Source organism: Gracilinanus agilis, chromosome 2 (assembly GCF_016433145.1).
Source record: "Gracilinanus agilis isolate LMUSP501 chromosome 2, AgileGrace, whole genome shotgun sequence".
In the NCBI taxonomy this organism is placed as follows: domain Eukaryota; kingdom Metazoa; phylum Chordata; class Mammalia; order Didelphimorphia; family Didelphidae; genus Gracilinanus; species Gracilinanus agilis.
In genome coordinates this window covers 264,012,766-264,029,393 of record NC_058131.1, presented here as the reverse complement: position 1 = coordinate 264,029,393, position 16,628 = coordinate 264,012,766, and the positions used below count along the sequence as shown (strand labels likewise).

Genomic DNA, 16,628 nt, shown 5'->3' with positions numbered 1-16,628 from the left:
CCCCCCCCGCCCTCTCTCTCTCTCATGTCTTTCATCCTGGCCTTCAGTGTTTATGTAAAAAGTTAAAGATGAGATGGAAACCACTCCCATTTGGCTCTGGCACCTTGCCTAGGAAAGTACAGTCTGCGATTCACTCAACAGCTTTCTCACTTATTATATGTATCAGAACTAAATGGTGTGGTTTCAATCCTATCTTTACAAAGGAAAAGTCTTTGCTAGCTTTCTCACTGGGCAGGAGAGGAGTGGTAGGGATGGAGAGAATTTGCAACCCAGTTTTTTAAATGTCAAAAATAAATAATATATTTTAAAAATCCAAATGGTATATAACCAAGATTCATAGTTTTGCATGATATGCAGTATTCTTTACATGTTCTTCAAATGTTCATGTTTATTGATATTCACCAAGTTCATAATAATAAAAAAGATTTTTTTTTAAAGGAAAAGTCTGTGCTCCAGGCATGCTCTAGGAACTACTGGATAATCCTGTCCCTTTTTTGCTGATGAGAGGTACAAGCATATAAGACGAAAAGGGTGCAGTACCATTCTCCTAGTTGTTCATTTAATGACTTTTCCTCAGCCCCAGCCTCTACCTCTCCACACATTAGGTGGGGAGGGGATGGGGGAAGGAAAGAGGATGCAGAGAGGGATTCCGGGAGAGGGGATGCCTATCCATGATTGCTGTATCTCAGGACCTGGGGAATCAAGCTAGCAGGAAGCAGCAGAGAACAGCAGGCAGTCCTTACCCTGACTGATGAGGTGATCCGAAAGAAAACCACTAAACACGCTGGTAGGGATTGCAATCAGCCAGGGGATAACATTGAACACCCAGCCCTGAAAAAGATAAACCACCCCCAGAGGGAAGATTAAGTAACCTTCCGAAGGCCAACCAGGCCTTTCCCCAGGAAGTCAGACTAATGGGTCATGATTCAGTGGCTTAGGGCACTGATTAGGGCAGGACTGATTCTGTCCTGCCAAAAATAACCAGTCTGGGTGTGGAACTGCAAGTTAGGACAATCCTGTTAATAATAGTGTAAATGCAGAAGGTCAAGGTAACACTGCTGGTATTAAAGGCTGGCAAGGATTTATTTTATCAGCACAGAGATTTTAGAAGATCCATATCAAAATCTGAATGAAAAACAAGCCCAATAAAATTATGTTTTTGGTGGTCACAAAAAAAAAAAAAAAAAAAGAGAGAGGAATAGAGCTAGGCAGAACCACAGAGCAGCCTATCAATACAGTTTGGAGAGGTGGAGGATTAAGGGATTGGTATTTTCCTTCTATTTGTGTCTCTGTATAGTGGTGACTAACCAATACTTTGGAGAAGATGGCCAGAATGTCAAGAGAGGGGTGTGTACGTGTACATGTGTACGTGTAGCCTTAGGAGTGATTTGTTGTCAACAACTTTTGCTTATTTTAACACCCTGGAATCTGGAGATCACAGGGGAAAGTGGAAACTACATGGCATATAGAAAAGTCTGAGATCCTTCCAGGGGAGGGTCTGATCAGGTCTAGATATTTTATTCTGGTGATATTTTATTCAGATACAAACTGTGTCTGTCATTACCTGTGCTCAAAGTGGGGAAGGAGGAAGAAAAGGGGCACTTGGAGGATCTGCCCCTCAGGAATCACAAACAGAAATAGGCTCCAGAACAAAGAGGGCTGGTGTGCTTTGAGAGAGCTTCCTGCAGGAAGCTCATTTGGCCAGCAGGAGACACATTTTTCCTTTATCATGGATCCAACTCCTTCACTCATCTAGAAGTCTCATCCTAAGGCAGCTGCAGCAACAAGGACTTGTCACAAAGACTTCTACAAAGCCCAATGGAAGAAGTTTTGATAACAAATGTTCATCAATGAAATTCTCTAATAGCTGCTCCTAGAGCATAAGGTTTAGTTGCTTTAATATCTGTTCTGAAAATTAATATATCCTTGGACTTCCCATTCCACAATGATGGTGATTGATAGGGTATTCCAGTAGCCATAATAAGAAAAGAAGCAATGGTGGCTAAAGACAGGGGAACAAGGTCAGGACTAGACTTGTGATTTCATTGGTATAGGGAACTTCCAGGTGAAAAATTCCCTCTACTGATGTAAGTCGGCACCTTCTCTGAACCTTATAGTCTTGGGGCTTATCTATACTTTCACATAAGCAAAAATGTTTATAGAAGCACATTTTGTAGTGATAAAGTAGTCAAGTAGATGCTCATCAGTGGGGAACTAGCTAAACAAATTGTGATAAATGGATATAATGAAATGTTACTGTGCTATCATATAAAATAGCAAGAAAGATTTACATGACCTGATTCATTGTGAGGCAGAAGCAAGAAAATAATACACAATGGCTAAAGTCGCGTACGTGGAAAAAACTAACCACCATAAAACAACTGAAAAGAAATGTAGTAAAATTAGAAAGAATAAGTTTGTCCCCAAAGAAGAGATATGATACAACACCTCTCCAATCATTTACAAATGTGTGGGATCCCCAGGTAAGTGTGGAATGCTGCATTTGATGTCAGATCTTTAAGTGCTAATCAGTTTTGCTGAAAGGAAAACAACTTCTCCCTTTTTTTCTTTTTAAAAATATTCTTTGCCAAAGTGAACAAGTTTCTAAGAAAGAAAAAGAGGGAAATCTAATTGACATAAAGACAAAATATAACCATAAATTCTATTTCTAGTAGAAATATGAGAAGATACCTGCCCCCCACTACTTTGCAGAGGTATGGGAGTCCATGGGTGTGGAGCACTGCATATGATGTCAGATTTTGCTACCTTTTGACCAGTTTTGTTGAATTATTTCTCTCTTCCTTTTATTTTTTCTTTAAAAAAAAAAACTGTTATTTGGCTAGCCCAGTGGGAGGTGATGGGAAATCTAAGAAATCTAAAAATAAAAGTAAAAAAAAACCCATCAATTTCTTTTTTTTAGAAAACCCTTATCTTCTTAGAGTCAATACTGCATATTGGTTGCAAGGCAGAAGAACAATGAAGACTTAAGTGATTTGCCCAGAGTCACACAGCTAGGAAGTATCTGAGGAAGGATTTCTCTAGGACTGGCTCTATCCATTGAGCCACCCAGCTGCCCTACAAAATCAATTCCTTAGAAAATAGTGTTGCCTACAGCACTGAGAGACTAAGTAACTTGCCCAGGGTCACAAGCAAGTAGGGGTTGGAGGCAATCTTCTTGGATTTAAGGCTAGCTCTCTATCCATCACATACTCAATGTAAGGTAAATAAAGTACATGTCATACAGCATCATAATGGACTGTTGGTCAAATATAACCACTGATCTGTGCAATGCCAGGACCAAATGCAATTCCTTCCCAAAAAAATATTTTTAATGCTTCTGTATGTATCTTCCAGCTTGAACTGACTCTTCTTCCAGCAAGAGGCAACTTTAATCCTTTTACTCCTTGAGGAGCAGGTCAACCTACCTTAGAGCTGGGGAAAGTTTCCTTAAAGAAGGTTGGCAGCCAGGAAAGGAGGATGAAAAATGAACTGGCAGAAGAGAGCTGAGCAAATATGACTGCCCTGTAAGAGAAGAAATAAAAAGGGAAAAATTATAGGCCCAGATGGCTGTAGAGGGAAAAAATTAACCCCACTATACGCCAAGCAAACAAAGAGAAGAATTAGTAGTCGTTTGTTAAGCATTTGCCTGAAGAAACTGCCCACAAAGTTTCTGAAATAGGTATCCTTTATATAAAAATATGAAACTACTATTACCAGAACCTAAGCTTTGATTTTTGTTTCCAATATAGGCATTTGCCTTAAACCATGTATATACTCTCTGAACTCTTGTCTTCCTTTTACCCAGAAGCACGCCTTTTTTAAGATGGCACAATGAGGCTGGAGATAGAAGCAAAGTTAACTGGCTCCCTAAGGAGTGGAACCCACAATCCTGGCCCCCTCCCTTTCTACCACATTCTAACCAATCATACAAACATTTACTCACCACACAGGAGGTCTCCTAAATAACTGTCTCCAGGGAACCTTTTTCTGCTTGGAAATGGAAAAGCCTTTTGCCAAAATTCCCAACGACATTACAAGTTCTGAAGGAAAGAAACACTTAAGAGCAAATATTCATTCAGAACCATTAAATATACCATGCTCACTTGGAATTAATGGAGCTCATTTCCAACAAGTATATTTATTGTATATAAAATATAATTGTACAACCCCCAAAGCATGAGAGATCAGTCCATCCATGCAGGATGTCTTTGAACACTGTACGTTTAGTAGAAATGAATACCCTCTTTCACTCATTCAGACTGTATTTGCTGAGAACTTATTATGGAACAGTAAAACAGTCCTCTCATGGCATTCATATTTGTGCCTAACTCCAGCCACCCACAAGTAAAAAAAAAAATCAAGAAAAGTGAAACCAGTCACTTTATAAAAACTGTCTTTCTCCAAGACCACAGAGACTAGAGTTGGTCTTTGTTTCCCAATCTTTAACTAACCTTTTCACAGCAGATTCGATCTGATTTGGTTTTGAGATCCCCTAAGAACATTTATTTTGTCCAAAGTCACTTATAAAAGTGAACCTTTTGTTCTGGATTTGGTAAACTTACAGGAAAGGAACCAAACCTGTGACTGAAATTTGTATAGGAAACTTCTAGGTAAGGAAACTTCCTCTAACCATACAGGCTGCAACATAAACTGTGAGAGAGTTATTCAAAGCACAAGACAGTTAAGTGACTTGCCTAGGACCATACAGTCTGTAAGTTCAAGGAAGAGCTTGAACGAAAGTTTTCTGGGCTTTAAGGACTTGAACCTAAGTCTCCTGGGCTCCAAAGCTAACTCTCTAAGTTATGAAAACTCAACTAAAATTAACTTTTTTTTTTGAGAGTAGGACAAGTTGAAGTGTCTAGCTCCAAATGAAAGTTATCTTGTTGCAAAGCTAAAAGGCTCTCTTCCTGATAACCTCTCTCATGAGCTCTTCCCACACAAGGAAGACACTGTGCTACTTTAATACTTTTCCCTTCAGATGCTAACCAATTTTAATGGGAAGATGGGAGCTGGTCCACAAAAAACTACTCCTGAATACAAAGCTCAAAATTTTGGAAAGCAAATGCTAAAAAATGTTATTATGTATAATTGGGAAAGATAAAATACAAAAAATATTTTGCATGATTGCACATGGATGATCTAGATCAAATTGCTTACCATGTCAAGGAGAGAAAGAAGGCAAGAATTCAGAATTCATAGTTTTGGAAAACTAATGTTAAAAATTGTTATTATATATAATTGGAAATATATATATATATATAACACAAGGAACTGCCTCAGAATCTGTTTTTGGAGAAGAGTCATCTTGAGAAATACCTTTTTTCCTCAGCAGGTATCTGTACATAAAATAGACCCAAATCAAAGTGAACACACCAGAGAAGTAAAAGACACTCTGCCAGCCATACCATTCCAAGAGGAGAGAGCCAGCTCCTCCAATCACCAGGGTCCTGAAACAAGAAAAGGAAAAGAAGGAATAGTAGTTATAAAAGTCACTAAACTGTTCATACCCAATGACCTAGTAATCCTATTCCTTGAGACATATCCCAGAAAAAATCAATATATAGATCAAGAATCACAGTGCACTTCTTTTTGTGTGTGTGTGTGTGTGTGTTTTTTTTTGTTTTTTTTTAAACCCTTGTACTTCGGTGTATTGTCTCATAGGTGGAAGGTTGGTAAGGGTGGGCAATGGGGGTCAAGTGACTTGCCCAGGGTCACACAGCTGGGAAGTGGCTGAGGCCGGGTTTGAATCTAGGACCTCCTGTCTCTAGGCCTGACTCTCACTCCACTGAGCTACCCAGCTGCCCCTACAGTGCACTTCTAATAGTTGCAACAACAACAAAAAACAAAAACAAAAACAAAAACACAAAACCCAATTCTAAAAACAAAGTAGGTGTCCATTGATTGGGGGAAGGCTGAATAAATTGAGGTATATGAAGGTAATAAAACATTATTATTATCCTTGTAAGACATGATGAATATGGGGAATTCAAAGAAACATGGAAATATCTGTAGGAGTTGACTAGGGTCAAAAGGAAAATATATAAATTGTCTAAAATAACTTTGTTGGCAGTGAGGTGGCATAGTGGATAGAATGCAGGACCTGAAGGCAGGAAGACTCATCTTCTGACGGCAAACCTGGCCTCAGACATTTACTATCTGCATGATCCTGGGCAAGTTACTTTACCGTGTTTGCATCAATTTCCTCATTTATAAAATAAGCTACAGAAGGAAATGCAAACCACTCTAGTATTTCTGCCAAGAAAACCCCAAATGGAGACACAAAGAGTCAGACAAAACTGAAACAAATAAACAAAAGATAACACAGCTGAACATTGGTCAAATTCTATGACCAATACAGGTCTGAGGGAACAGATGATGAAATACCCTTCCCTCCTTGCACTAGAAAGGAGAAGGACTACTGGGGTTGAATGCTGAATATTTGAGACTGTCACATCTGACTCTCCATGAGCCCATGTACCATAACTATCTCTGGGGTTTTCTTGACAAGGATAGTGGAACTGTTTCCCATTTCCTTCTCCAATGGATCCTTTTGTTAGGCAATTAGAAGTTAAGTGATTTGCTCAGGGTCACAAAGCTAGGAAGTGGCTGATCAATCTTCCAGATTCCAGGTCCAGCACTCTATCCACCAAGTCACCTAGCTGCTATTAAGTGTGACTTCCTAGTCAAAGTTTGAGGGATGTTTGGATTTTCATTCAATTTCTCTTCTCTGTGTACTCCTGAGGCTCACACTTAAAGAGAGCATTAGTATAATATTTCTCACCTAAAGTCTCCTCAACTTCACCACCCCTAGCTACATTCCAATTTTAGCAAAGGGAGCCAGGGAAACCCCAAAGGTGAAAATGAGGAGGGAGAATATTCTAGGCATAGGAGTTAGAGAGTAAAAATGTATGAAGTCAGGAAATGGGGAGTATCTTACTTAAGAAATAGCTAGAAGACCAATGGCATTGGATCACAGAGTATGTGGAAGAGGGAAAACTCCAAAGAGATTAGAAAGATTGGAAGGGGCCAGATTATGACATGAAATGAAGAGACAGCTATGTGTCTCAGTGGAATGAGAGTCAGTCCTAGAGAAGGGAGGTCCTGCATTCACATCTGGCCTCAGATACTTCCTAGCTGTGTGACTCTGGGCAAGTCACTTAACACTCATTGTCTAGGCCTGACTGTTCTTTTGTCCTAGAATTGTTACTTAAACAGAAAGTAAGGATTTAAAAAAAAAATTAAGCAGGGGGCAGCTGGGTAGCTCAGTGGACTGAGAGCCAGGCCTAGAGATGGGAGGTCCTAGGTTCAAATCTGGCCTCAGACCCTTCCCAGCTGTGTGACCCTGGGCAAGTCACTTGACCCCCATTGCCTACCCTTACCGCTCTTCTGCCTTAGAGCCAATTGACTCCAAGAAAGAAGGTAAGGGTTTTTAAAAACAATTTAAAAAAAACTTAGGGAGAAGTATTTACATTTGATTCTAGAGGGTGGTAATAGGAAGTCCCTGAAGCTTAAGGGTCATACAAGTGAAGAATGAAGAAAACACTGATGTTAAAGGATATGAACGGACAGTTTTCAAAGAAGAAATCAAAGCTATCAATAGTCACATAAAAATGCTCTCAATCATTAATAATTACAGAAACTCAAATTAAAACAACTCTGGTACTACTTCACATTTATTAGATTGGCTAACATAACCGAAAAGGAAAATAACAATTGCTAAAGTGTATGTGTTTGGAAAAATAGGGATACTAATGTACTGTCAGTAGAGTTGTGAAATGGTCCAACTCTTTGGAAGAATAATTTGGAAATATTCCCAAAGGGCTATAAAACTGTGCATATTCTGACCTAGCAATACCACTACTAGGTCTGTATCCCAAAGAGATCAAAGAAAAAGAACCCATATGTAAATATATATATATATATATTTTTTAAAACACACATTTGATTCTTTACACACAGTTAATTCTTTGGTGGCAAAGAACTAGAAACTGAGGGGATGTCCTGTCCTTCAATTGTGGGTTGGCTGAAAAAGCTATAGCATGTGATTGTGTAGGAATACTATTGTGCTGTAAGAAATGAAGTGGGGGGCAGCTGGGTAGCTCAGTAGATTGAGAACCAGGCCTAGAGATGGGAGGTCCTAGGTTCAAATCTGGCCTCAGACACTTCCCAGCTGTGTGACCCTTGGCAAGTCACTTAACCCCTTACCACTCTTCTGCCTTGGAGCCAATACATAGTATCAACTCCAAGATGGAAGGTAAGGGTTTAAAAAAAATTAAAAAAAAAATAAAGTGGATGGTTTCAAAAAAACCTAGGTAGACTTAAATGATGCAAAGGGAAGTGAGAAAAACTAGGAGAACATTGATATAGTTACAACAATACTGTAATGACTATCAACTGTGAAAGGCTTAGTTATTCTGATCAATATGATCCACAACAATTCCAAAGGTCTCACAATAAAAAAATAAAAGCTATCCTCCTCTGGAGAGAGGATTAATGAATTCTAAGTATAGAATGAGGCATATTTTCTTTCATTTTTAAATTTTTGTTGCTTTTTTTCTTTCACAGTATTGCTAAAGTGGAAACAGGCTTTGCATGACTTCATATGAATAATGGGTATTATACTTCTTGCCTTCACAATGAATGAGGAAGAAAATTCAGAAGTTAAAATAATTTTTGAAATCTTTGTTTAATTTTTTAAAAAACTGAGAGACCACACTGAAGTTGCAAGTCTAAGAAGTTGGGAAATGGTGTTATTGACAGAAATAGTAAAATTTGGAAGAGGGAAAGGTTGGGGGAGGAAGAAATTATAAGTTCGGTTTTGGACATAATGAGTTTGAGATGTCCATGGGACATCTAGACATCCTATTGGCAGTTGGTGATACAAGATAAAGTCTGGAGAGATATTAGGGCTGTACAAATAGATCAGAAAATCATCTGTATAGAATGGATAATTGATTCCAAGGGAGCTGATGAGATCACCAAGTAAGACAGTACAGAGAAAGAAGAGAATAGGATCAGGACAGCACCTTGAGAAATTTCCATGGTTAGTGGGCATGACTTGGATAAAGATCCAGCAAAGGAAGGTAAGAAGGAATGGTCAGACAAGTAAGAGGAATTCAGGAGAGAGCAGTGTCACAAAATCCTAGAGAGTAGAGAATTTTCAGGAAAAGAGGATAACCAAGTGTAAAAGACTAACACTTACTAAGTGTCAGACACTGTACTAAGAACTTTGTAAATATGATCTCACTGGATCCTCAAAACAACCCTGGGAAATAGGTGCTATTATTATTCCCATTTTAGAGATGAGGAAACTGAGGCAAACAGCAGTTAAATGACTTATACAGGGTCACAGGTGTAGTAAGCATCTGAGGTCAGATATTAACTCAGGTCTTCCTGACTTCATTTCCTGTCCCTCTACACTACTCCACCCAGCTGCTCTTCAGAAAGGTAAGAAGTCTGAGGCTGAATACTGAGAAAATGCCATTAGGTTTGGCATTTAAGTCATCATTAGAAAATTTGGATCAAGCTGTTTCAATTGGTGAGATTGGAATCCAGGCTATGGAGAGTTACAAAAAGCGTAAGAAGAAAGGAAAAAGAGGCCCCAATTGTAAATTCTTAATCATGAAAGAGAAGAGAGAAATAGAATGATAGCTAGCAAGGACAGTCAGATCAAGTTAAGGCGTTGTTTTTTTCTTAAAGGATGGAGGAGATAAGGACATGTTTGTTGGAGCAAAGAAGCATCTAGCAGAAAGGGAGAGATTTAAGATTATGAAGAGAATGGGGATGATAGAGGGAGGAAAGAGAGATCTAGAGAAGATAAGACGGAACAGGTTCAAGGATGCATGGAGAAGGGTTGGCCTTGGCAAAGAAAAGGGCTAATTCTTCATATGATATAGGGATAAAGGAAAAGATAACAGGGGAACAAATTGAAGTGATGTGAGAGAAGAAGGAAAGGGAAGAGGAAGTTTTTGGTGAACAGCCTCAATTTTTTTCAGTAGACTATATAAAGCAAGGTCCTTAGCTAAAAGGGTAAAAGAAAGAGATACCATAGAAGGCTTAAGGATAGAATGAAAACATTTGGAAGGACTGCTGTGGTGAGTGTGATAGTGATCAGTTAGGGAGATGTAAAATAATTGTCTTACAGCAGTGAAGGCACAGTTGAAATTATGCAATAAAAATTTGTGGTGGGCTTCATGAGATTGGTTTTGTAATTTTCTCCAGTTTCTCTCAGGAGCACACAAATAGACTTGAAGTAAATGGTGAAAAAAAGGCAAGGTGGATGCTTTGCGAGGGATAATTGGCACTAGAATAAGGTATGAGGAAGGGCTGATGGCCAGACATAGACTGGAGGAGTAGAGGAAGTGGCAGAGGTGGACATTTCAGTCCAAAAGATGAGATGAACTTCCCAGTTGTGTGACCCTGGACAAGTCACATAATCCCAAATCACATAATTGCCCAGCCCTTACTGCCCTTTTGCCTTACAAATCTATTCTTCATCTCTGATAAGGATGGCTTAGTTGATAAGTATGTAACTGGACATAAGTATGTAACTCATAGCTGCTTCTCCAATGTGCCATTAAGTCATTAAGTCACAAGTTTATTATATATGAAAATTCAAACTCTCTTTCACCCAAAAGCACAGAGAAAGATTTACAGCTTTGTAAACATTGCAATTAGTTTAGACAACACACAGAAACCTCAGAAACTTCAAGGTGAAGAAAAGAGTACAAGGTTGGATTGTAGCTGCCTCATCATCAGTTAAGTCTGGGAATATTTTTTTTTTAAACCCTTGTACTTCGGTGTATTGTCTCATAGGTGGAAGATTGGTAAGGGTGGGCAATGGGGGTCAAGTGACCTGCCCAGGGTCACACAGCTGGGAAGTGGCTGAGGCCGGGTTTGAACCTAGGACCTCCTGTCTCTAGGCCTGACTCTCACTCCACTGAGCTACCCAACTGCCCCCTAAGTCTGGGAATATTTTGCTGGATCGGGAAGTCCCTGAATTTTTTGGCCTTGAATGTCTAAAACCACTTTTTAAGACCCAGCAGCTGCATTCCTGACCAAAGAAGAGAATGTTAACTTCTTTGCTAAGAGCTTAAAGCTTTTCAATAAGGCCACAATACTTTTCAACAAGAAAGGGTGTGGATCACAAAAAGGGTCAAAAGAGGAATCTCAGATTTTTCTATTTGAGACTCTGTTTCTCTTATTGGCTTCCCACAAACCAATATACAGTATTGATTCTAAAATGGAAGGTAAAGGTTTTTAAAGAAAAAAAAGGTGGGATGATAAAAGATGATGATCAAATAATGGAATTTTGGAATTCACGAACATGAAAATAAAAGACGAGAAGCTTTTAGTGAAATGCAAACAATATGAGTCATTAGGGCTCATGGAAACCCAAAAAATCTGATATACTCTTCAGTTGCATTAAGAACAACATAGCTTTCAGGAATAAAAGAAGGTGATAGAAAGGTCATTCTTTGCCTTTGACTGCAACTTTGAGAACTGTGTTTAGATGGGAGGGTTAAGAGGAAGGTGTTACACTGACAAATTGAAGAATATACAAAGGGAAAAATGTCACCAGTTCCCTTCAAAAAATGTCCTATGGGGATAGTTTGAAGGAATTCTGAATGTTTAGTGTTGTGAGAAGGGAATTTGTATTTTGATCTGATCAATTAGAGATTTAGATTTCCCTTGCATTTGTTTTGAATTTGGGTCAATCAGCAACCAGAAAATTGATCCCACATGCATTGCCCCCCTGGGTGCTGTCAGGCTAATTGAGGAATTGTGATTGGTTTGGGGGTGGTGGTGATATACATGAGCTAGTGGATGAAGGGAAAGGCATATAATAGGTGAGACCTGGCAGGAAACAGAGTGTTGGGTTTTTTGGTTTTTTTTTTTCTGAGACTGAGATTCTGAGACAGACTCTGGGATAATTCTTTACCTCCTTTCTATATTTCCCTCTCTTATGTTTATTTTACTATAATAAAGCTATTAGAGCTACTAACAATCTTGTGATTTAAGGGTTAATTTCCATAAATAGCGACCACAACATTTTTTATTCTTATAATTTAGTTAAATCCATTCTAACCTTTACAGTGTAAAGAGGAGAATCAAAGAGGAAAAGAGCTCTTTCCTCAAAAGGATATGAAGGCCTGTCATGTGGAAGAGAGATTAAACTTGTTCTTTTTGTCCCCAGAGGGCAGAATTGGGAGTATGAGGTAGAGGTGGCAAAAAGACAAATTTGAGTTTGATATAATGAAAAACTTCTAATAATAGAGCCATCCTAAAGTGGAATTGGGCTGTCTCAGGAGGAAGCAGATTTCCCCTCACTGCAAGACCAATGACTGAATATGCTGAGTAGGGGATCCTTTGTTGAATGTAGGTTGGACTAGATGTCAGGGGAATTCCTTTTCCAGCTGTCAAATTCTGAAAATCTAGAATTGAGAATGTTGGAACTGGAAAACATCTTAAAGATCAAACCCTTATTGACAGATGGAGAAATTCATGCTCAGAGATGGAAAGTCACTTATTTAAGGTGAATTAGTCACAGAACTCACAATAGAACCCAAGTCCCCCAACTCCTAAGCCAGTGTTCAATATACTAGGCCACCTTGGTGCTTACTCAGGTTCTACTGCACACACCAGAAAAATCTCGAGTTAAAAGAAAAATTTTGAAGTCTCAGTCAAATCAATATCCAGATCTACAAAATTGTAACACAGTAAAACAATCTCTAGTTATCCTGTAATACATTCTTTCTGTCTCTTCAAAACAAAGTATCCTAAGAAGCAAAAGAATGCTGAAATGACTTCCTTCTCCTCCTATCCCACCTGTCTTTCTCCATCTGCCTCAGTACAAGGTTATCAAGGGTCTGTCTGTGCCCAGAGGAGGGCAGAGACTGGGCTGTTATCCAGTCAAACAAATTAAGCTCTACCTGGAAATCATGTGGAGCCTGTGTTTCTATTTTCCTTGCCCTATGGTACTGCTGCCTCATCTATGCCACAACACATGCTGTCCAAAATTACATCAGGACAGCTACAGAGGGAATTTAAAAAGAAGAGAGGGAGCAAGGAATGACCCATCTCATGTCTCTCAGAACAGATAAAAAGGAAACAGATGAAGCAACAGTCCCCCCTCCAAACCATTTGCCAACTAAAAACCCCAAACCCTCCTGACGCTAAGAGAGGGAAATGTGCATAAAGGAACAGCATTTCAAAGGGCATGAATAGTTTCAGGAACAAGTCTCTGTTCATCTCCTGAAGCAACAGCCTCGGGCTTCCACATCCAGAAATGATGCCCTCCAGGATGCCTGTCATCCAGAGATCCAGATGTGCCCTGTGTTGATGTCCTTTGTTGCCACAAACAGTCCCTGGTATTTCTTCCCATGTGTCATTCTTGGGAGGCTGAATTGTTCATGGCTCAAATTCAACAGCAGCTTAGCTTGAGGAACATGACACGATGACATGAGCTCATCATTCATTTTTTTCTTTTTTCTCTTCTCCCTATCCCCAATATTATTAATGTGCTAATAGAACCTACCCAAACTGGGAACCTGCACCCACAGTGCTATAGGTGAATGCGCGCTCACTTTCTCGGACTTTCTGAGACAACAGGCTTGTCAAGGCAGGAAAATAAACCCCTGGAACAAAAAAGACAGACTAATCAGACCAAAGAGAAAGATTAATGCCTTCCCAAATCATTCATTCTTTTACTCACTCATTTGACAAATATACATATTTATTTTCTTTGGTTAGATGATTTGTCTTGGAGGGTACCTGGGTGGGTCTAACCAGCTCCCCACTCTGGATGTGGTTAAAATAATCATCATCAACATAACAGAAATTTTTATAACACTTAAAAGGTTTTTCAAGTGCTTTACATACACTGTTTCATCTGATCCCCCAACAAAACTGTGAAGTAGACTCCACATGTGCTATTTATTATAGCTACTTTACAGATAAGGGAATCAAGTCTCGGAGTATTTAAATGACTTGCCTATGGGCCACAAAGCCAGAAAATGATAGAAATTCCAACAAAGGTCTTTTTTTATTCTAGGTCATGTTCTTTTCTGACCTGAGAAAAGTAGAGAAAATTCACACAGGAAACTAGCACCTGCAAACACGAATTTCTGACCTTTAAAGTGTATGTGGCCTTCAAGTGACTACAAAGGTATAGAGAATGTCACAGAAGAACTCAGCAGGACTGTGAGAAGTGTGAATGAATATCTTCTCTGTCTCCCTCACATGGCTGTCATGATATTCAAGACAATGTAAAGATAGTTCTTTGTAAACTTCAGAGTGTTATGCATGTTAGGAATTGCTGCCTCTAGTCATCAGAATGTTTGAGAATAAAAATTCCTTATAGGGGTAGAGCCAAGATGGCACCATAAAGGTGGGGACTTATGTGAGCTCACCCAAATTTTCCTCTAAAAATTGATAAAATGTCATCTCAAAACAAATTCTGGTATGGCAGAACCACTGAAAGAATTGGGTGAAACAATTTTATGCTCAACACAATTTAAAGATCAGCAGGAAAGGTCAATCTTACTGGATGAGTGTAAAGGCTCTGGTCAGTGAGCCAGCAGCAGTCCTTGGAGACACATCAGGCTGAGGCTTCCAGAACTCTCAGCCCACAGATGTTAAGAATATCAGTCAACTGGACAGAAGGAATTTACAGGGGACACTGCCAACACTGGGAGCAGGACTCATTGCATCACCCATATGTAGTTTTAGATCACAATTCTAGGGCAAGGAAAAGCACTATCAGAAGTGGTGACCATAGTCACAAGTCCAGGGGAGAAAAGAATGCTTGTGGTCAATCACAGACCACAGCATAGCCCAAAAGAGCAGTAACCATACCTCTCCTCAGATAATACCACTTTGGAAGAACTGAAAACTTATAGCTACCTGGAATTAGCTCTGAAAATAGCAGAATGGAAAAACCAAAAGCTTGGAACAGTGCCCTCCACCTCAGAACCAGAGCCCAGCTTTAATATTAAGTTAAAAGTCAAGAAATAAGTTAGAAAAATGAGCAAATTATCAAAAACAAACCAAAAAAGGAATCTGAACATAGAGAAACTATGGTGAAAGAGATTAAAATGCAAATCCAATAGAAAACAAGGAAATCAAAATAGTTACATATAAAATATCAAAGAAAAATGTGAATTGGTGTTATCTTAGAAAAGAATTCCTGGAAGAGCTTGAAAAGAATTTTTAAAATCAAATAAGAGAAGTAAAAAAAATGGGAAAAGAAATTAGAATGATGCAAGAAAACCACAAAAAAAAGTCTCAATAGCTTTTTAAGAGTGGCACCAAAAACAACAACAACAACAAAAAAAAAACTGAAGAAAACTACCCCTTGGAAAAACTGAATATGGTGCAGTTAGGTGGCTCAGTGTGAGAGCCAGACCTAGAGACAGGTCTTAGTTTAAAATCTGGGCTCAGATATTTCTTAACTGTGTGACCCTGAGAAAGTCCCTTACCCCCCAGTGCCTAACCCTTATTGCTCTTCTGACTTGGAACCAATACGCAGCATTGCTTCTAAAATGTAAGGTAAGGGTTAAAAAAGAACAGACTAGGCCAAATGATAAAAACAGGCACAAAAAATTCACAGAAGAAAAGAATTCCTTTAAAAAGCAGAATTGGCCAAATGGAGCAGATTGCAGAAAAGAATTCCTTAAATATTATAATTGAGCAAGTGGAAACTAATGACACCATGAGACATCAAGAAACAATAAATCAAAATCAAAAGAATGAAAAAAATAGAAGAAAATGTGAAATCTCCCACTGGAAAAACAACTGACTTGGAAAATAGAACAAAAAGAGACAATTTAAGAATTATTGGACCATCCAAAAACCATGATCAAAAGATAAGAGACTACACATCATATTTCAAGAAACTAAAAAGGAAAACTGCCTTAATGTCCTAGAATCAGAGGGTAAAACAGAAATTGAAAGAATCCAGGGGATATAGCAAAATTGGGACACTAATGCATTGTTGGTGGAGTTGTGAACTAATCCAACAATTCTGGAGGGCAATTTGGAGTTATACGCTATAAAACTATGCATACCCTTTGATTTGATGATGTCAATACTGGGTCTGTATAACAAAGAGATAATAAAAAAGGGGAAAGGACCTACTTATACAAAAATATTTATAGCTGCTATTTTTGTGGTGGCTAAGAATTGGAAATTGAGGGGATGTACATCAATTGGGGAATGACTGAATAAATTATGGTACATATTGGTAATGAAATACTATTGTGCTATAAGAAATGATAAGCAAGATGATGTCAGAAAAAACTGGAAGGATCTGCAGGGACTGATGCAGAGCAAAATAAACAGAAATGGGAGAACATTGTACATAATAACAGCAATATTGGACAATGATTATCTCTGAAAACTTGGCTACTCTCAGCAATGCAAGGATATGGGACAATCCTGAAAGATTTATGACAGGGACTGCTATCCACCTCCAGAGAAAAAATTGTTGATGTCATCTTCATATCAATGTATTTTTGGTTTTATTTTGAGGTTTTGGTTATGTATGACTTTGCTCTTACAACAATGACCAATATGGAAGTGTTTTTCACATGACAATTGAAAAAAAGAAAAAATCTATCTATCATCTC

At 38.7% G+C, this 16,628-nt stretch overlaps 1 protein-coding gene across 1 annotated transcript in view; it reads right to left on the bottom strand.

The window, feature by feature from the left end:
* The window catches only part of SLC17A9 (solute carrier family 17 member 9), a 52,569-nt gene that overhangs the window by 6,576 nt on the left and 29,365 nt on the right, over nucleotides 1-16,628 (bottom strand). Inside the window, exons 4-8 of the mRNA XM_044661163.1 lie at nucleotides 13,538-13,637; nucleotides 5,317-5,447; nucleotides 3,944-4,040; nucleotides 3,426-3,522; nucleotides 744-831 (exon numbers count right to left, since the gene is read on the bottom strand). Coding sequence (XP_044517098.1) covers nucleotides 744-831; nucleotides 3,426-3,522; nucleotides 3,944-4,040; nucleotides 5,317-5,447; nucleotides 13,538-13,637 — 513 coding nt within the window. The remainder of the gene's footprint in view (nucleotides 1-743; nucleotides 832-3,425; nucleotides 3,523-3,943; nucleotides 4,041-5,316; nucleotides 5,448-13,537; nucleotides 13,638-16,628) is intronic.